At 46.9% G+C, this 21,794-nt stretch overlaps 1 protein-coding gene across 6 annotated transcripts in view; it reads left to right on the top strand.

The window, feature by feature from the left end:
• TPX2 (TPX2 microtubule nucleation factor) overlaps positions 1-21,794 on the top strand; it is a 221,505-nt gene that overhangs the window by 134,752 nt on the left and 64,959 nt on the right. For all 6 annotated transcript variants that reach the window (XM_033962526.1, XM_033962525.1, XM_033962529.1 and 3 more), the window contains 2 exons: positions 19,671-19,844; positions 20,120-20,266. In XM_033962526.1, coding sequence (XP_033818417.1) covers positions 19,671-19,844; positions 20,120-20,266 — 321 coding nt within the window. The remainder of the gene's footprint in view (positions 1-19,670; positions 19,845-20,119; positions 20,267-21,794) is intronic.

Below are 21,794 nucleotides of genomic sequence, written 5' to 3'. Positions count from 1 at the left end.
TGTTGGTGAGCTTCCTTGATGTATCTCTCTAGCTTCTTAACCTCGTCGTTTGGACTGTACTCCACTAGAAGCTTCTTTTGTTTGTGGATTTCTTGTTCAAAGTTGAGGAGTTCTTTTAGTCCCAGTACTGTCTCTTCTAGCAGCTGGACCTTCCTTTTCAGGCTATCCAGCTCCATGCAACGACTGCAAATGTATGCCTGAATCACCGAAGGGAGGTAGTCATACATGTTGCAGCCAGTGCAGAAGACTGGGAAGCTCATCTTATCCCAGGACAAGCAGGCAGGTATTCTCTCACAAGTGGGTGACGTGATCCAACGGAGCCCCAATGCGGACGCCCCTCAAGCAGACTTGCTTGAAGAAACTCGAAGTTTTGAGTTGCCCGCACTGCGTATGTACGAGTGCCTTCCCGCCCAGCACAGGGCGTGTCTCCTCAGTTCTTACTTTTCCGCGGAGCCGAGAAGTCCGTCTTCGACTCTCTGTGTGAAGTGTTTTTCACTTGTGCCTTCTTTAGTCCACGGTTTTGGGTTCTTTTTCTCAGAATCGCTGATTTTTGTTGTTCTTTTCTTGTTTTAAAAAAAAAAAAAATTTATTCCGTCCATTTTGCGGCAGAGCTTTTTCGGCATATGTCCCGGCCTGCAACCGGCTTTAAATAGTGTTCCAAATGCCAGTGCGCGATTTCCCTGACTGACCCTCATTGACGCTGTCTTCGGTGTCTCGGGCCTCAACATCTACTGAAATCGTGCCGGCCTTGCTCAACACTTAAGTCCTGTGCCTTTAAGCATAGTTGCATCCTGTGGGAGCAGCTTTTCAGCATGGAGTCCTCGAAGGAGCTTTCGTCCTCGAAGGGTGCTTCGCTCTCGACATCATCCGATGCTCCCCAGGCTTCCACATCTTCTGCTCCAAGCCTCATCAATCCTGCCTCGTTTGTACCGGCTATGTCTTTGACACCTGCTGCAGTGACTTCCTCTATCTCTTCAGGTCAGGTAGCACAGCAGCCCATTCCCCCGGTAGTGCTTAAAGTGCCCAAGGCTTCTAAGTCCAAGCACTCTCACATTGCCTCGAGGGAGATCGAAGCCCGTGCAGGTGGTCCTGTTGGAGACGCGGATCCATCCTTGCCGGCTTCGTTCCAGACCTTATTAGAGAAGCAATTCATTCAGCTCTTTTTCCAAGGACAAGCAGGCAGCATATTCTTGACTGATGTGTGACGGCACCGACGGAGCCCCGGTACGGACAATTTTAGAGTGATTGCACTCTTAGAACTTAGAAAGTTCTAGCTAGGCCGCACCGTGCGTGCGCCTTCCCGCCCGACGAAGGCGCGCGGTCCCCAGTTTCTTAGTTTCCGCGGAGCTAAGAAGATGCGCGTTTTCCAACGGCTTTTTTCGCCTTCCCGCTCGCATATTTTTCCTCGTGAAACTCTTCACATTCTCGTTTTTTTATTATTTTCTTTTAAAAAAAAGTCTATTTTTTTTGACTTTTTTCGGTCGGCCCTGGCGGGGCCTGTTGGCACCATCGAAGCCTCGGGCTTCGATTTTGCTACTGCCGTTTTTCCCTTCATGCCCCCTTCACCGGGTTTTAAAAAGTGTCAGCGGTGTGCACGCCCTATTTCTTTATCCGACCCGCACAAGTGGTGCCTTCAGTGCTTGGGTCCGGACCATAGGGCTGCGACGTGCACCCGCTGTGGTTCTCTTCAAAAGAGAACTTTGAAGAATCGCCAAATTCAGCAGCAGCTTCTTTTCGGTGCCACTATGGAAGTTCCACCGGCATCGGCAACTTCTTCCAAGTCGGCACCGGTGGTTTCGACACCGCAAGATACATCTTCGGTGTCGCACCCCACAGGTAAGCCGGCTAAGAAGCCATCCCCTACAGTTCTTGGCCTGCCAGTCGAACATGCAGTGAGCCAAGTCCTGCAGATTGTGTGCTGGCCCCGCAAACCCTCTGCTCCTATAGAAGTGACTGCCTCTTCATCGGCATCGACTTCGCCTGAGCGTCGAGCTGCACCACAGGTACCGAGCAAGAAAAAAGCGGTACAGGTGCCATCGGGTCCGTCTCTGGATGAGCGCATAGCATCCAACCTCCAGGTCCAGCTTAAGGAGCAATTACAACACCTGCTTCCGGCTCTGCTAACTCCGAACTTTCCAGTGCCGGTACCTACTGAGCCTACGGTACCGCTCGTCAACCAGCCTATTTTGTCGGCATCGACGTTATCGGCACCGCTTAAATCTGCCTCTACGATGTCTATGCCTATCTTGTTAGCAGAGCCAAAGTCTCTTCGTCGAGCTGTTTACTCAGTCTGTGATCCGGTACCGCTCTCTGACACCCGTACCGCGTTACAGTCACCAGGTACGGTGTCGATGCGTTCCGGCAAATCGGTACGCAAAACCAGACATACCGAATCCTCTACTCCTCTATCTCAGGGCCGTCTTCCATCGGTACGCGACCCTGATTTATGTGATGATTCCGAAGATCCCCTCGGTACCGAGGAGGATTTTTCATCGGATGAGGCTGACCCATCGGTGCAAGATCCTGCTAGCAAGCCAGAACACTCTTCCTTCACTAAATTTCTTAGGGAGATGTCAGACACCCTTTCTCTCCCATTAGAGTCTGATTCTAAAAAGTCCAAGGCATTCCTGGATGCTTTGGACTTTGACCAACCTCCCAAAGAATTTTTGAAATTACCCCTTCATGATATTTTAAGGGAAACCTTTTACAAAAATCTGGAGAATCCTCTTACCATCCCAGGAGCTCCAAGAAAATTGGAATCACTTTATAAAGTTATTCCTATTCCAGAGTTTGACAACCTCAGCTTCCACATGAATTTTTGCTGGTGGAGTCAACCCTAAAAAAATCTGCAGGCTCCAGTGTGTATGCTTCTGTCCCTCCTGGCAGAGAAGGCAAAGCTATGGACAAATTTGGTAAACGACTTTACCAGAATGCTATGTTGGCCAACCGTTCAGGTAACTATGCATTCCACTTCTCGTTTTACCTGAAACATCTTATACAGCAGATGGCCACTTTTCAGAAATATATTCCAGACCGCAAACTTTCTGCTTTTCAGCAATGTACTGCCAGTCTCTTGCAGCTCAGGAAGTTTATGGTCCGTTCCATCTATGACACATTTGAACTAACCTCCCGAGCTACTGTAATGACTGTTGCTATGAGACGATTAGCATGGCTTCGCGTCTCAGAACTTGATGTTAACCACCAGGACTGCCTTGCCAATGCTCCCTGCCTAGGTGATGAGCTGTTTGGAGAATCTCTGGATACCACTACCCAGAAACTTTCGGCTCATGAGACGAGGTGGGATACCTTATTGAAAAACAAAAAGAAACCCCCTCCTACTCATCCTTTTAGGCAGCAGACGTCGTACCAACGCAGTTTCTCTGCTCGGCCAATTCAGCCTCATCCTCCTCAGCCTCGGAGGCAGCGGCAGCAACAGCACCAATAGGCTCGCCAACAACAGCCACCTGCAATAAAGCCTGTTGCTCAGCCTAAACCAACTCAGCCCTTTTGACTCTCTTCTCCAGGGCATTGCCAGTCTTCCTCCCTCATGTCCTCTTCCACAGCCTATCGGAGGTCGCCTCATCATTTTTCTGGCTCGATGGGAGGTAATCTATTATCGCCCACGGCTACTCCCTCAACTTTCAGACTCCTCTACCGTTAGGCCTCCCAAAAGAGTCTGCTTCCAACAAGTCTCAGTCCCTTCTTCTCGCTCAAGAGCTTCAATCCCTCCTTCTTCTCAATGCTATCGAAGAAGTTCCTCCAGATCAGCGAGGTCAGGGATTTTACTCCAGGTACTTTCTAGTCCCCAAAAAGACCGGAGACCTCAGGCCTATATTAGATCTCAGAGATCTCAACAAATGTTTGATCAAGGAGAAGTTCAAAATGCTCTCTCTTGCCACCCTTTATCCTCTTCTCTCTCAGGGCGACTGGCTATGATCCCTCGATCTCAAAGAGGCCTACACACATATTCCTATCCATCTGACGTCCAGGCAATATCTACGCTTTCTCATTAATCAAACTCATTATCAGTACAAGGTGCTACCCTTCGGTCTGGCCTCCTCTCCCAGGGTATTCACCAAGTGTCTGATTGTGGTAGCAGCCTATCTCCGCTCTCACAATTTTCAAGTCTTCCCTTATTTGGACAACTGGCTGATAAGGCTCATTCTCCTCATGCAGTTCTGCTTGCCACCAACCAGACCATTCATTTCCTTCAACTGTTGGGTTTCGAAATCAATCTACCCAAGTCACACCTCATTCCGACCCAGCGGCTTCAATTCATTGGAGCCATTCTGGACACTGTTCTGATGAGGGCGTTTCTTCCATCCAACCGCCTTCAGACCATCCTTCATCTCTGTCGGCAGGTGTTTCAACAGATTACCATCTCTGCGAATCACATGATGGAGCTCTTGGGGCACATGGCTTCGACTGTACATGTCACCCCCTTCGCACGTCTCCACCTGCGTACTCCTCAATGGACCCTAGCAACCCAGTGGTCTCAAGCGACGGATCCTTGCTCACAACACATATCTGTGACCTCGTCTCTTCGACAGTCGCTTCTTTGGTGGTTGACAATCTATCCAGAGGTCTACTGTTCCATCTACCTCCTCATCATCTCGTGATCACCACAGACACATCCCCTTATGCCTGGGTAGCTCACTTGAACGAATTCCAAACTCATGGATTTTGGACTGCCCAGGAAAAGAAACACCACATCAATTTCCTGGAACTCCGAGCAATGTTTTATGCCCTCAAGGCATTTCAACATCTTCTCTTTCCTCAAGTACTACTCATTTGCACAGACAATCAAGTTGCAATGTACTACATCAACAAACAGGGAGGGACGGACTGTTTTGTCAGGAAGCTCAACGGATTTGGTCTTGGGCGACAGCTCGTCATTTATTCCTGAAAGCTGTCTACATTCAGGGGGAGCAGAATTCCTTAGCAGACAATCTCAGCAGAATTCTCCAACCTCACGAATGGACTCTCGACTCCTTAACTCTCCAGTCCATTTTCACTCAATGGGGCACTCCTCAAGTGGACCTTTTTGCAGCTCCTCACAATCAACTGCCCCTGTTTTGCTCCAAACTCTACTCCCCTCACCGTCTGGCACCCGCTGCATTTCTCCTGGATTGGACCAATCTCTTCCTATATGCATTTCCCCCTCTACCGCTCATGCTGCGGACATTGTTCAAGCTCAGGAGGGAACAAGCCACCATGATTCTCATCGTTCCACGGTGGCCCAGGCAACATTGGTTCTCCCTTCTACTTCAACTCAGTTCCAGGGAACCCATACTTCTTCCACTGTTTCCTTCTCTGCTTACTCAGCATCAACAGTCCCTGTTGCATCCCAACTTACAGTCTCTGCACCTGACAGCTTGGTATCTCTCGGGCTGACTTCGGCTCACTCACTCCTTTCTCGGCCTGTCCGTTCTATCATTGATGCTTCCAGGAAATCGGCCACTCTTCAGTGTTATCAGCAGAAGTGGTCTCGGTTTTCTTCCTGGTGCCTCTTACATCACCATAATCCCATGTCTCTAGCAGTGGGACTGGTGTTGGACTATCTTCTTTCCTTGTCTGACTCTGGTCTCAAATCTACTTCTATCAGAGCTCATCTCGGTGCCATTGCTGCCTTTCATGAGCCAATTCATGGAAAACCCATCTCTGCTCATCCTTTGGTTTCCAGGTTCATGAGGGGCCTTTTCAATGTGAAACCACCTCTCAAGCCCCCTCCTGTGGTCTGGGATCTCAATGTGGTTCTTTCCGCTTTAATGAAGCCTCCTTTTGAACCTTTGGCCATAGCACATTTCAAATTTCTCACTTGGAAAGTGGTCTTCCTTATAGCTCTCACTTCTGCCAGGAGGGTCAGTGAGTTACATGCACTAGTGGCCGATCCACCTTTCACTGTTTTTCACCATGATAAGGTGGTTCTCCGTACACACCTTAAGTTTCTCCCTAAGGTTGTGTCTGACTTTCACCTTAACCAGTCCATTGTCCTTCCTGTGTTTTTTCCGAAGCCTCATTCTCATTCAGGTGAACAGGCTTTGCATAACTTGGACTGTAAACGTGCTTTGGCTTACTATCTTGAACGCACTAAACCTCACAGATCATCTCCTCAACTGTTTTTGTCCTTTGATCCTAACAAGTTGGGTCATCCTGTATCTAAACGCACTCTATCCAATTGGCTTGCTGCTTGCGTTTTTCATTCTGTTATGCTTAGTCGGGCCTGACACTGGAAGGTTCTGTCACGGGCCACAAAGTTAGAGCTATGGCAGCTTCTGTAGCTTTCCTCCGCTCCACTTCCATTGAGGAAATCTGCAAGGCTGCTACTTGGTCCTCAGTTCATACATTTACATCTCACTATTGTCTGGATGCATTCTCCAGACGGGATGGACACTTCGACCAATCTGTTTTACAAAATTTATTTTCCTAATGGCCAACCTTCCCTCCATCCCTCTTTTTGTTAGCTTGGAGGTCACCCATCAGTCAAGAATATGCTGCCTGCTTGTCCTGGGATAAAGCACAGTTACTTACCGTAACAAGTGTTATCCAGGGACAGCAGGCAGATATTCTTGCGTCTCTCCCACCTCCCTGGGTTGGCTTCTTAGCTGGCTTATACTAACTGGGGACCGCGTGCCTTCGTCGGGCGGGAAGGCACTCGCGCACGCGCGGTGCGGCCTAGCTAGAACTTTCTAAGTTCTTAGAGTGCAATCACTCTAAAATTGTCCGTACCGGTGCCGTCACCCATCAGTCAAGAATATCTGCCTGCTGTCCCTGGATAACACCTGTTACGGTAAGTAACTGTGCTTTACTACCATGGGGCCGAAGCTTCTCTCACAAAGCTAGCCTGGGCATTGGGAGGTCTCCCGCAGAGGTCGAGCCGCCTCCTGTGCCTCAGTCATATGCACACTCTCTACAGGGAGCAGAGTCTCTGCGAGTGTCTGGTCTGACATCTCGGCATGAATCGCAAGGAGCAGTCTTTGCCCATGCCTCCATTGGAACCCGTACACTCGATGCAAGGAGCAGAGTCTTTGCAAGTGCCTCGAGGTTCTTCCACCCAGCCTCTTCTGCTTCGTTCCACAGCCTCCAGCCCTATCCATTCGCTGGAGGCTTCGGCGGGGACACACTTGCCTCGTTTGTTGAGACCTACTTCGAGGCACATCTCACATCATCGATCGAGGCATTCTTCGAAGCATTCATCCAGGCATGCCTCGCCTCATCGGAAGCTGCCTTTTCTTCAATATTCCCCACCGGCTACTTCGACCCTTCTGCTTCCGGACCTCGAAGACCCGATGGGTTCTTTTTCTCCATCCAGATCTCCTTCTTCATTGGAGCACGCTGCTTCGACATCCTCGAGTCCCTCTCGAGGCCAGGCTTTAGCGGGATCAGCTGTCTTTTTTCATCTTTCCTACGTCAAGATGGCTGCTGGTTTGAATATTCAACTTGACACTGGATCCAAGTTTTCCAAGGAGTATCTCAAGACCATGCATCTTCCTCAACCTCCTGCTGAATCCCTCAAGCTTCCTCTTCACAAGCTTTTGGATCAAACCTTTGTCCGCTGTCTGGAAACTCCTTATTCCATTCCAGCAGTTCCAGGCAAATTGGATTCCAGATACAGGATTGTTCATCACAAGGGGTTTGACGTTGCTCAGTTGTCTCACCAATCCCTTCTGGTTGAATCTTCTTTAAAAAGATCTCACCCTTCCTAGGTGTATGCCACTGTTCTCCGGGCAGAGAGGGCAAAACGATGGATGGATTTGGTCGTCGCATCTTCCAAAACTCTATGATGACCTCTAGAGTCCTCAATTATAATTTTCATTTCCTCACCTATTTTGAGTTTTTTCTCTCCATCCTTCAAAAGTTCATGCCTTATTTGGATTCTCGTGCGCATGTTGAGTACCAAGAAGTCCTTGCATCCTTGTCCCAACTTCGGCTGCAGTTTCTTCAGTTCTCCTGTGATGCCTTTGAGCTCAGAAGCAGCAGCCTCCTGCTGTGCCCATGGCTCCTCAGCATTTTTGACTGTCTGATACAAAGCATAACCTCAGTCGTTCTGCCATTTCCCGTTTTTCCCCCTATCGGAGATCGTCTCCATCATTTTTACCACCGATGGATGACTGTTACCATTGACCTCTGGGTCCTTTCCATCGTTAGGCAGGGATACTCTCTTCAGTTCCATCAAGTTCCACTGGAACATCCTCCAAGAGAGTATCCTTCCAACTTTGCCCAGACCGCCCTTCTTCTTCAGGAAGCTCAAGCTTTGCTTCAGCTCCGAGCTATCGAGCCAGTTCCTTTGGCTCAACAGAACAAGGGTTTTTACTCCCGGTACTTCCTTGTTCAAAAGAAGACGGACGATCTGCGTTTTGGATCTCAGGGTACTCAACAAATTTCTGGTCAGAGAAAAGTTTTGCATGTTGACCCTAGCATCCCTGTATCCCCTCCTCGAGCAGAACGACTGGTTATGCTCTCTGGATCTCAAGGAAGCCTACACACACATTCCCATCCATCCGGCCTCCCATCCATACCTCAGATTTCGGGTAATCTTCATTTTCAATACAGAGTGCTGCTTTTCGGCCTGGCCTCATCGCCCAGAGTGCCTGGTGGTGGTGGCCGCTGCGCTCAGGAACCATAGTCTGCAGGTGTTTCCCTACCTGGACGACTGGCTCATCAAGGATTCCATGTCTCAGGGAGTCGTCCTAGCGACCCAACGGACTATCTGGTTCCTGCAGAGTCTGGGGTTCAAAATCAACTTTCCGAAATCTTCTCAGACTCTTCCATTCATCGAAGCTGTTCTGGATACTGCCAACTCAGAGCGTTCCTTCCTCAACAATGTCTGGAAGCTCTTCTCCGTCTTTGTCATTCTGTCTCCTCTCGCCCGTCCATCTCGGCGAGACACATGATGGTTCTTCTGGGTCACATGGCTTCTACAGTACACGTGACTCCTTTTGCCAGACTTCACCTCAGAATACCTCAGTGGACCCTGGCATCTTAATGGACGCAGGTTTCCGACCCTCTGACTCGACACATCCTGGTCACTCCTGCTGTGACACAGTCTCTTCGCTGGTGAATGCTCTCTTCCAATCTATCCAGAGGCTTACTTTTTCACACACCCCCTCATCAGAAGGTTCTCACGACCGATTCTTCAACTTACGCTTGGGGGGGCTCATCTAGATGGTCTCCGTACTCAAGGCTATTGGACCTGTACGGATCGTCAGTGCCACATCAATCTGCTGGAACTCAGGGCGATTTTCAATGCTCTCAATGCTTTTCAGCATCTGCTTCATGACCGTGTAGTCCTCATTCGCACGGACAATCAAGTCGCCATGTATTATGTCATCAAGCAGGGAGGCACAGATCTGCCTCCCTCTGTCAGGAACCTCTGAAAGTTTGGGATTGGGCAATTCGCCACAACACCTTCCTCAAAGCTGTCTACATTCAGGGGGCGGACAATGCCTTAGCGGACAACTTGAGTTGTCTTCTACAGCATCACGAATGGACTCTCCATTCCACGCCCCTGCATCACATCTTCTCTCAGTGGGGAACGCCTCAGATAGATCTCTTTGCAGCCCGCCACAACTTCAAGCTGCCTCAGTTCTGCTCCAGGATCTACACTCCTCATCGCCTCGAGGCAGATGCTTTTCTTCTGGATTGGACGAATCTCTTTCTATATGCATTTCCTCCGTTTCCTCTCATTCAAAAGACGCTGGTCAAGCTGAAGTCCGACCACTCCATTATGATTCTGGTTGCTCCTCGGTGGCCCAGACAACCCTGGTACTCCCTTCTACTTCAACTCAGCAGCAGGGAGCCCTACCTTCTACCAGTTTTTCCCTCTCTGCTTATGCAGCATCAGGGATCTCTGCTTCATCCCAACCTGACAGCTTGGTTTCTCTCAACATAGCTCATCTGCAGTTTTTTCAGTCTGTGAGGGATGTTTTGGAAGCTTCTAGGAAGCCTACTACTAGACAATGCTATCGCCAAAAATGGACTAGATTTTCTACTTGGTGTTTTTCTTATCATAAGGAACCTCCATTTTCCTCCTTATCTTCAGTTTAGGACTATCTGTTGCACCTTTCTCAGTCTGGTCTTAAGTCTACTTCGATCCGAGTCCATCTTAGTGCAATTGCTGCTTTCCATCAGCCTATTGAAGGGAAACCTGTCTCTGCTTATCCTGTGGTTTCCAGATTCATGAAAGGACTTTTCAATGTCAAACCTCCTCTGAAACCGCCTCCGGTGGTTTGGGACCTCAATGTTGTTCTTGCTCAACTGTTGAAACCTCCATTTGAACCAATGGACAAGGTTCATCTGAAGTATCTCACTTGGAAAGTGGTGTTTCTCATTGGCCTCACTTCTGCTCGACGAGTCAATGAGCTTCAAGCGTTGGTTGCAGATCCACCTTTTACAGTGTTCCATCATGATATAGTGGTTCTCCGCACTCATCCGAAATTCCTTCCTAAAGTAGTCTCGGAGTTTCATCTCAACCAATCCATTGTACTTCCAGTGTTTTTTCCAAAGCCTCATTCTCACCCTGGAGAATCAGCTCTTCTTACTCTGGACTGTAAACGTGCTTTGGCCTTCTACTTGGAACGCACCAAACCACATAGAACTGCTCCTCAACTTTTTGTCTCCTTCGATCCGAATAAGTTGGGACATCCAATTTCTAAATGCACCATCTCCAACTGGATGGTGGCTTGTATCTCTTTCTGCTATGTCCAGGCTGGATTACCCTTTCACAGTAAAGTCACAGCCCATAAGGTCAGAGCAATGGCAGCTTCTGTGGCTTTCCTCAGATCTACACCTATTGAGGAAATTTGTAAGGCTGCCACTTGGTCCTCGGTTCATACCTTCACTTCTCATTATTGTCTGGATACTTTCTCCAGACGGGATGGACAGTTTGGCCAAACAGTGTTGCAAAATTTATTCTCCTAAGTTGCCAACTCTCCCACCATCCCATTTTGGTTAGCTTGGAAGTCACCCACTTGTGAGAATACTTGCCTGCTTGTCCTGGGATAAAGCACAGTTACTTACCCGTAACATGTGTTATCCAGGGACAGCAGGCAGTTATTCTCACATCCCACCCTCCTCCCCGGGTTTGCTTCTCTGCTAGCTATCTGAGCTAAGGAGACGCACCCTTTGCTGGGTGGGAAGGCACTCGCGCATGCGCGGTACGAGCGACTCGAAACTTCGAGTTTCTTCAAGCAAGTCTGCTTGTGAGGCATCCGCATCGGGGCTCTGTTGGATCACGTCACCCACTTGTGAGAATAGCTGCCTGCTGTCCCTGGATAACACCTGTTATGGTAAGTAACTGTGCTTTCTGGCTTTCTTGCTCCTCTTCTGCGTTGTCTGAGCGAATCAGTTGTGAACCTTCTGTCTCTGTCAGCTGGACGTTTTCTGGCTTCCTGGTATTTGTCTTCCCGTATGTTGTGAGTCTGCTAGTGTTACTGTGTTAGTGCTAGTGAGTGCTTGCTTCCCCTCTAGGTGTGTTAGTAAGTGTGCTCTGTTGCCTAGCTAGCTAAAGACTAGGGCTTGTAGCTGCCTTCCTGTTTTGTGTGTGTTTGCTGGTGTTGCTCTGCTGGGAGTCCTAGTTTTCCGGCTCCTTCGCAAAGGCGCTCTCGCTAAGGCGAGCGCCTTTGCCGTGCGCCGAACGGCTGTGTGCCTTTGGCTTCTCTCCTTTTAAGGGGGATCTCGGATGATGACTCGGTGGGGGTGGATTTCTCTCTGCTTTTCTTCTCTTTCTCTGCTCCCTGCTCTTATCTCCCTACCGTTGGCTCTCTTTCTCTCTCTAGATCCCAAGTAGTAAAACAGATTATATGCTGCTTATTGTAGGAATAAGCAGTGGATTTCCCTAAGCCTTCTCAATAATGGCCTATGGACTTCTCTTTTAGGAAACTATCCAAACCTTTTTTAAACCCCACTAAGCTAACTGATTTCACCACATTCTCCGGCACTGAATTTTGGGGGGAGGGGCCAGCACACTAAAAATCGCAAATAAGGAGGGAGGAGCCTATTCACTCACCCCCCTCTCAAAGGAACACGACGAAAGAAACTATATGACAGCCTTTTAGCGACACAGGCAGCAAAGATCGATACTACCATCACCAATCTACTGACCAAATCAATAGACATTAAAGCATTCCGAAAAGAAATCAAAACTCATCTCTTCAAAAAACACTTCCCATCATCATAACCTCACAAAAGTATTAGAAAATGCTCTCATGACTACCCAAACACCACCACCAGCAACACCCGAATCCGGACAGTATTATCTCTACTCGTCTAAACAACAGAATCCGGACAATATTATCTCTATTCGTCTAAACAACATATCACTATCTACTATCTACTACCAATTTATCCTGGAAAAGTCCAGAACAACAATTGTAACTTAACGCATTCTTGATTATATGTACTGCAATGCTACTGGAAATGTCCAGTCTTCTAACTTGTAATCCGCTTAGAACCGCAAGGCACAAGCGGAATAGAAATCACTAATGTAATGTAATGTAATGTACATTAGTTTCTTTTTCTCTGGGTGTTGTACTGCATGCAGAATCTTGAATCTTAGGGTGTTTTTTTTTTTATATTAGTACTTTTAGTTTTTGGTCCCGTATTTGCATAAGGGTTATCTGTGTTCTGGTAGGAATGAATGTTAAGAAGTATATAGTGTGCTTTGTGTAGTTTAATTTTGTGGTTAATCATTACCATTATGTGTTAATAAGATTATATTGTGTGTGTGTATATATGAAAAATGAATGGAGAAAATGGTGTTATAATTTGTATTATTATGGGGGTGGGGTCTGGGGCAGAGATTGGGCGGGGTCTGGCCCACGACTTAGCCTGTGCTTTGGATTTCGGCCCCTTAATGTGATGAGTTTGATACCCCTGGTTTAGAATGTCTCACCTATGTACTGGAAAATAGCTTACCAGGGTAAGTACATAATTTCTTTATTTTCTTTCCACCTCCAAACTGACCCTATTCTGAAATGTCTACTTAGCACTCTCTCGCCTACTGTCATCTCTCGCCTACTGTAATCTCACCTATTTGTCATATCCTCAATTTTTTACTGTCCACTGCAACTGTTTCTGATGCCTTCAAGAACATAAGAATTGCTGCTGGGTCAGACCAGTGGTCCATCGTACCCTGCAGTTCGCTCCTGTGGCAGCCCTTAGGTCAAAGACCAGTGGCCTAACTTAGACTTACCTGCGTATGTTCTGGTTGTCTAACTTTGTCTTGAATCTCTGAAGGGTGTTTTCCCCTATATCAGCCTCCGGAAGAGCGTTCCAGTTTTCTACCACTCTGGGTGAAGAACTTCCTTATGTTTGTACAGAATCTATCCCCTTTTAACTTTAGAGAGTGCCCTCTCGTTCTCTCTACCTTGGAGAGGGTGAACATCCTGTCTTTATCTACTAAGTCTATTCCCTTCATTATCTTGAATGTTTTGATCATGCCCCTCTGTCTCCTCAGTCTCTAATCTTTCACTGTACGGCAACTCCTCCAGCCCCTTAATCATTTTAGTCGCTCTTAATCATTTTAGTCCACTCCTTAGAAAACCTTCACTGAACTCTACTTGCCCTTACAACTATTGCCCCCATCTTCCTCCTCCATTTTTTATCCAAGCTACTTGAACATGCTGTTAACCGCCATTGTCTTAATTTTCTTTCATCTCAAGCTATTTTTGACCCGTTTCAATTGGTCTTCTGCTCTCTTTGCAATAACTGCCCTTGCTAAAGTCTCCAATGACCTGTTCCAGGCCAGATCCAAAGGCCTCTGTTCTATCCTCATCTTTCTGCTTTTTCTGTTCTATCCTCATCTTTCTGGTGCTTTTGACACTGTTGACCACCACCTACTCGTTCATACTAGAGAGCTGAATGGGGACGACGGGAATCCCACGTGACCCGCGGGTCCCCCTTCGGGTCACGGGGATCCCGTGGGGATGCCCCCTAGGGTCTCGGGGATTCCGCGGGGTTCAATGCTTTTCCTACCTGTCGTGCTGCGAGGCCTCGTCTTCCATTTTCTGCCTGCCCTGCTGCAGCACACATAGCCAATCGGAAGTCTTCCCTGATGTCAGCACTGACGTTGGAGGGAGGGCTTAAGCAAACCAGCGCTGACGTCTGGAAAACTTCCGGTCGGCTGTGTGCGGCAGGGCAGGTAGGGAGAGGGCAGTGGCGTACCAAAGGGGGGGGGGGGGGCGGTCCGCCCCGGGTGCAGCCATGGGGGGGAGTGTGCACAGCCAGTCAAGTCCCCTTATCTTTGTGGCGCTTCCTCCGACTGATTGACAACAGGCCCGGTCGACAAACCTCTCTGCCCTGTAGCCGCGAATCTAAATTACCTTCTTACAGCAGCTTCAATACTCCAGCTGCTGTAAGAAGGTAATTTAGATCCGCGGCTACAGGGAAGGGAGGTTTGTCCGACCGGGCCTGTTCTGTTGTCGGTCGGGTGGGGAAGTGCCACAAAGGTAAGGGGCAGGGAGGGAGAAAGGGAGGAAAGGTGGAGTGGATAAGAAAAGACGCTTAAGGGAAATGGGTAAAACTGAGGGGAGAGAAGGACGCTGAAAGCACTGGGGAAGACAAAGGGGTGGGGAAGGATGCTGAAAGGACATGGGAAGACAGAAGGGGGAGAAGGACGCTGAAAGGACATGGGGAAGACAAAGGGGTGGAGAAGGATGCTGAAAGGACATGGGGAAGACGGGAGGGGGGAGAAGGACGCTGAAAGGACATGGGGAAGACAGGGGGGAGAAGGACACTGAAAGCACATGTGGAAGACAGAGGGGGGAGAAGGATGCTGACAGGACATGGGGAAGATGGGGGAGAAGGACGCTGAAAGGAAATGGGGAAGAGAGAGTGGGGAGAAGACGCTGGCAGAGAAGAAGACAGATGTCAGACTATGGGGGGAACGGATAGAAGAAGATGGGTGACAGACCAATTTGGAAGGGGGGAGAAAGGGAGAGGCACAGTAACGGAGCAAATGGAAGACGCAGAGAGAAGAGAGACAGTGGATGGAAGGAATTGAATGAGAACATGAGGAAAGCAGAAACCAGGCAACAAAGGTAGGAAAAAAAATTCTTTTTTTTTTTTTGCTTCAGGATAAAGTAGTATATTAGTTGTGTTGATAAAAATTTATAAACATTAGAGGCTCTGGTAGAAACCCGTTTACAAAGTATGTATTCTTCCCAATTAATATTTCCAAATTAATAGTCTTTTTGCTTATTTTTAAATGGGTTTCTACCAGAGTCTTTAATTCAGTAGCATAATTAACTGAAATAACTATTTCTGAAGTTTATAGGGACGGGCGGGGACGTAGGGGATTCCTCACGGGGATGGGTGGGGACGGAGGGAGTCCTCGCGGGGACGGGTGGGAGTCCTCACGGGGACGGGTGGGGATGGGGTCAGGCTTTGGTGGGGACGGGTGGGATTTCTGTCCCCACGCAACTCTCTAGTTGATACGCTGTCGTCACTTGTGTTTCAAGGCTCTGTTCTTTCTTGTTTTTTGTTTTTGTTTTTTATCTTTTCCATTGCACCTTTAGTGTATGCTCTACTGGATCCTCCTCTGCCGTTATCCCATTATCAGTCAGTGTATCCCAGGTACTCAGTCTTGGATGTCTCAAGTTGAAACCTCTTATTTTTTTCCATCTACACTTATTCCCGTGGTGCTCTTCAGTATCACCTCTATAGTGGAGACTCAGATTTATATCTCTATACCTGACATTTCCACAGAAATCCAGGTCTGAGTTTCAGCCTGCCTGGATGTCTTGCCACCATTTAAAACTAAACATGGTCAAGACTGAGCTTCTTATCTTTCCTCTTAAACCCACTTCTCCTCTTCTCCCATTCTCTATTGCTGTGGATAACACTTATCCTCCCTGTTTCGTCAGCCTGCAGTCTCTGAACAAACCCAACAGACCTCTAAAGCCTGTCATTCTTTCTGTATAATATCTCCAAAATCCAACCTTTCCTGTCTTATCTAGCTACCAAAACCCCTTATTCACACATTCATCACCTCTAGCCTGCTTCTTAAAGGTCTTCCCCTGAGCCATATCTCTCACTTCAATCTGTTTAGAATTCTACTGCATTGCTTATATTTCACCAATGTCGCTATGCTCACGTTACCCCACTCCTCAAGTCACTTCATTGGGTCCCTGTCCATGCATATTCCTCTTGTTTACTTAACAAGTGTATTCACTCTGCAACTCCTCAGTATCTCTTCTCCCCTCCCCCCAGGAACTACGCTTGTTGAGTAAGTCCCTCCTACCTGTACCTTTTTCCTCTACTGCCAACTCCAGACTCTGTTCCTTCTATCTTGCTCCCCTGTATGCCTGAAATAGACTGCCTGAGTTGATACATGAGTTGGTACATCAAGCTCAGTCTCTGCACTATTGAAATCCAGGCTCAAAGCCCACTTTTTCAATACTGCTTTTAACTCTTAACTCCAGCCCACTTGTAAAGTACCCACGTCTATTTTGTTACTCCCTCTGCAATTCCCTACCCCAATTGTCCTGTTTGTCTGATTAGACTGTAAGCTCTATCAAGCAATGATTGTCTTTTCATGGTTAATATAATGTGTAGTGCTGCGTGCATCTGGCAACACTATAGAAATAAATAGTAGTAGTAATAAAACGTATAACTGGTATAAACAATGAGAGCAAACTTAAGCCCCAAAGCAAATGCGCACTCCATGCGCTGCTAGATGGAGAAAAGGAACATATTTTCAAAATCAGTGTCTTATGTGATCAAATGGGGAGTTCTGGAAATACCCCTTTGTTTTGTAATAGTTTAATGGCTACTATTTGGTAGAGACCTGTGGGTTGGAGGAGGAGGCTGATTCTCTGAGGCATTTTGTAACTGGAGGGGGCCTCTTGGTTCTTGACTGGATGGAAGGTGGGAGTGATCTCTCTGCCCTAATTTTTTTTGCTCTCCTTTACTACAGCAGTTATACCAAAAACTGGCCAAAAGCAATTTTTTTTTTTGCTGAACTAAAGGGTTTTGTGTAAATAAAAATGGGAAAAATATTAGCAAACAAAGATTTGAACAGAAAAAGTCCATTACCAGAGAAACATAGAAAGCAAATTAACTGTCAGGTAGAAGATGCATAGTCATTTGTTGGTTTTTTTGGGTTCTTTTTAAATAAATCTTTATTGATTTTTCAGCTACAATTGTGCAACAAATGAATCACAAATATGGGTATTACAAACCAAGCACAACAAATGTATAACATTAATAATGTGATATAATACACCACACTTTCACAAGAAATGATGATGTCATAAATAAGTGTAGACAGTACTGCTTCAGTTCAAAGGGGTGTATATTTCAAAAATGGAGGAAAAAGCCTCAGACAAATGCCCTCCCACCACCACAATGGTGGATAAAGGTGGTTGGGTGGTAACCTCACTGGCAAAAAACCTCCATTGCACTCCCTAATGTATAAACTATAAGCAGGGCTGTCTATGCAGAGTTGATAGATGAAATTCAACTTATCTCTGTTGATCGGTACACCAACGATGGCCAGCGTTTCACTAACTTGCTGCCTCAGGGTGTAACAGAGTCCGATCAAACTTTTAACCGGGACGTAGAGAACGTCTCTTCAGATTGTCGGCGAGAGGGAGAATTAGAAGGGCTTGAGCATGCGCAGATGCATGCTCAAAGCCGGCAGAGACTGGGAAGAAGATCTTTAAGCGGCACCGGCACTTGTGGGCTGCGGGGGGGTTCCTGTTCTCGCGGGGGGAGGGGGTTTGCGATTCGAGCGGGAGGGGGCCCTTTGCGAGCGGGGTGAAGCGATGCCGGTTATCGGGGGGTGCTCGCAAATCGAGTCAACACTCGGTTTGCGAGAATGTTTTGCTCGTCTTGCAAAACACTCACAAACCGGGTTACTCGCAAACCAAGGTTTGACTATATAGTGCAAAATATAGATAGCAGATATAAATTCTCAAAACTGACACATTTTGATCACTAAATTGAAAATAAAATCATTTTTCCTACCTCTGCTGTCTGGTGATTTCATGAGTCTCTGGTTGCGTTTCCTTCTGGCTGTACATCCTTTCTTTCATTTCTTTCTGCACTCAGGCCCAACAATTGTCCCTTTCTATTCCCTCCCTCCTTCCTTCCTATGTCCTTAGTGCCCCCAGTGCCTCCTTATGTCCTTAGTGCCCCCAGATCCAATGTCAGTTCTCCTTTGTACCTTTGTTCAAGGTCTCCCTCTCTCTCCCTCCTCTGTTATGATCTTGCCTCTCTCTACACTTCCTCAGGGGCTCTCCCCCTCTGTGTGCACCTCCCAAAGTCCTGAGTCTGCCTCCTGTCTTTCCCCTTTGGTCCAGGCCTTTATCTCTCTAGTCTTTCTTCTACTTACAACCCCCCCCTTCTCTGCCTCTTTCTCTCCTTCCTTCATCCCTCCTTCCTATGTCCCCCTCATTGCCATTGTCCCACCCCCTCCCAGAGCCAGCCTGCCTGCCTCCCCCAGAGCCAGCCTGCCTGCCTGCCTCCCCCAGAGCCTGCCTGCCTGCCTATCTCCTTCCCTCCCTACTGCGGAAAAAAAAAAAGCCTGCCTCCAGGCCCGATTTTTAACTTCCCCCTGGTCCACCGCTGCTGCTCCTCTGCTTACCTCCCTGCCGCTAATCACTTCCAGAAGCCTTCTTCCTGACGTTAATTCTGATGTCAGAGAGGACGTTCCGGGCCAGCCAATCGCTGCCTGGCTGTCCCGGAACGTCCTGTCCGACGTCAGAATTGATGTCAGGAAGAAGGCTTCTGGGTGCGATTAGCGGCAGGGAGGTAAGCAGAGGAGCAGCAGTGGCAGGGAGGGACAGGAAGTGATCGCCTGTCCCGTTGTCCTCGCGCACATCTTCGGAACACTGTCCCTGAAAACGGGACATTTTGGCGTCCCGAAGCTGTGTGTGAGGACAACGGGACAGGGGATCTGAAAACGGGACTGTCCCGTTCAAAACGGGACATATGATCACCTTAAACATTAATACTCTATTATTTTTATCCCCTCCTGATGATTGTTTTATGATTATGTTGCCTGATGCAACAGAGCAGATTTAACTCCTTCCTTGAGGACTTGGAGGGTGGAGCATGGCCTTTTATTTCTAGACAGCAAAAACAAATGATTCAGGCTTGTTTCATGGCAAGCTGAAAGGCCGCCTCATTAAATCTTTTAAAATATTTATAGTGTGAAGGGTATTTTCAGATGAACCATTTTAGAAGTTATAGTTGAACCCTCCATGGTTGCCTTCATAACTCATTCTCTAAAAATGTCTTTTTAGAGCAGTCTCAGTGCATAAAGCTCCATTCATAAGAGTAGCAGTCAAATCTCAGAGAATTCCCTTTGAGGTACAGCTCATAAACTTGCTTTTAAGTATCTTTGTCAAATTTTTATAAAATGACTTAAATTTTTATACAAATCAGTTTTATGGTATTTGCTATTAAGCTTTAATGGTGATATTGTTTTTCCTTACAAGTAAAGTATGCTTTATGTATGTTTGGTCATGTAAATGTCTATCATGGGTGCGAGTTGACCTAAATGATAATTTTCCAGGTGACAGTTGGTCAGTGGGAATTGTCCAGATGGCAACTGAACTAGAATTAGGTTTTATACTATATTATTTTCATCTTTGCAATGCCTTTTGTGGTTAAATATCTTGACTTGCTAATTTAGTTTAATGGACTTATTGGATTCCTCCTCTTAGGCAGAAGAAGTACCAACTATAAAAGCAAACCCAATGCCACACTATGGAGTGCCCTTCAGACCAAGAGCTCCAGAGAACAGACATGTGGAACTTTGCCCATTCTCCTTTGACACCAGAGACAAAGAAAGGCAACTACAAAAGCAGAAAATGATGGAAGCTCTAAAGAAAAAAGAGGTGGGAACTGCTAAGCCATAAAAGGAGGGAGAATGATTGAACTGAGGTGGGGATGATGTGTGTTTAGAAGAAAATTATATATACTGAGTTTTGTAGAGGATGCTAGGAGGTAAAATCTTTGTTTTCTTCTGATATATAAAGATTTTGGTAACTTGCATATCCAGTTTGATATATCTTTCTGCCTGTGAATGAAATATCTTTTTAAAATCTGGGATATATTTATTGACAGAATTGATATGACTTGGCTTGTATCTTTCTTTTTTTATTTCTATCAGGTACCAAAGTTCAAAGCTTTTCCTTTGCCTGATTTTGAGCATATTAGCCTGCCAGAAAAGAAGGTGAAGATTATAACACAGCAGGAACCTTTTAAATTACAGATAGATGAGCGAGGAGCTGTCAAGACCCAGCGCTGGAAAGAACAGGTGAGGCTTTGTTTATCCATTAATTGTTCATGAAATGGTAAAGCTGCAGCATTATAGCAATGAGGAAAATAGTAATTCTGTATTGCTTGGTAGACCTGTATAGTCCTTACAAATGGGTTATATGCCTCACTGCTACCAGCAGGTGGAGACTAAGCACAAACTTGTATATCAGGCTAGCTTCCCCCCCTAGCAATCCAGTCAGTCTCAGTCTCCATAGCAGCTGGTAAGACTAGATCAGCTCCCCTCTTAGTCCTGTTGGAACTTTGTCTTTGGACTCCTGGGTTCCCCTTTTTGTGCTGGATAGAGCTTGGACGGGTTCTGTTTGGAGATCCGTCTGACTTCGGGGATGTTAAACCAGGCAGGTCTCGTGTTGGGTCCCTCCCCCCACCTTCCTCCACCTCCCCATTTTTTTGTAGAGGTGCCTCATCTGGCAGCCTGGCCCCCAAAAGTGGGAAAATTTTTTGGAATTTAACGGTCAACTGAACCAGAACTATTTTGGCACACAGCTAAAGTAGTCTTACGCGGGGATTGTATTGCCTATGTTATAGCTCGAAATCGTTCGTTGTCTAGGGGAATCATATGTCTGGAACGAGAATTGGCAGTGGCAAAACGTCAATATACAGCTAGACCAACCCCGATGGCTAAGGAAAACTTACTAACTATAGAGACAACACTTAACTCTTATATACATGACCGTACGATGAAGATGTTATTTTATCAGAGGTTTAAATACCACCGCTATGGTAACCGCTCGGGGAAATTATTAGCGTATTTGACCAAAAGAGCGAGAGGACAGCGGTTTGTTTTTTGGTCTTCAGAATGATAGGGGGACTATACATCACAAAACGGATCAGATAGCAATTATATTCTTAGACTATTTTCAGGAATTTTATGAACAAAGAGACCGAGGTGGGGGTCCACTTCTGAGGGATTACTTGGAGTATTCTGGTCTACCTAAGTTAACTGAATTAGATGTTGAGACTCTTAATGCACCACTAACCCTTAGAGAATTACAGAAAGTGATCCAGATTCAGAGGAATTATTCTGCCCCTGGACCAGATGGTTTTCCTGCCGAATATTACAAACTGCTGTCTTCCCAGATCAGTCACCCTCTCCGAGATTATTTTGAACAGTTTAAAGCGGGAGGGGGGGGAGCTTTCCAGCGGAAGCCAACGAAGCCCTCATAATGCTTATTTTAAATCCGGGTAAGGATGCCACGTCTCCTGAAGCTTACCACCCTATATCGTTACTTAATGTTGACATCAAAATATTAACAAAGATATTGGCAGATAGACTTTCTAATCTCATTCCTAGACTTATAGGACCAGAACAGGTGGGTTTTGTTAAAGGCAGGCAGGCGGTACAGAATGTTCATAGGGTACTATTGACTATGGCCCATACCCAGTCTCAGAATATACCTGTGGTGTTAGTTAGTTTGGATGCGGCCCGAGCGTTTGACCAGGGGGATTGGACTTATTTATTTGAGATATTGGATTATCTAGGTGTAATTGGTTGGTTTGCAACAGCA

This window comes from Geotrypetes seraphini, chromosome 11, assembly GCF_902459505.1.
Source record: "Geotrypetes seraphini chromosome 11, aGeoSer1.1, whole genome shotgun sequence".
Taxonomy (NCBI): domain Eukaryota; kingdom Metazoa; phylum Chordata; class Amphibia; order Gymnophiona; family Dermophiidae; genus Geotrypetes; species Geotrypetes seraphini.
The sequence above is the reverse complement of the archived record's forward strand: the minus strand, read 5'-3'. Positions and strand labels throughout refer to the sequence as shown.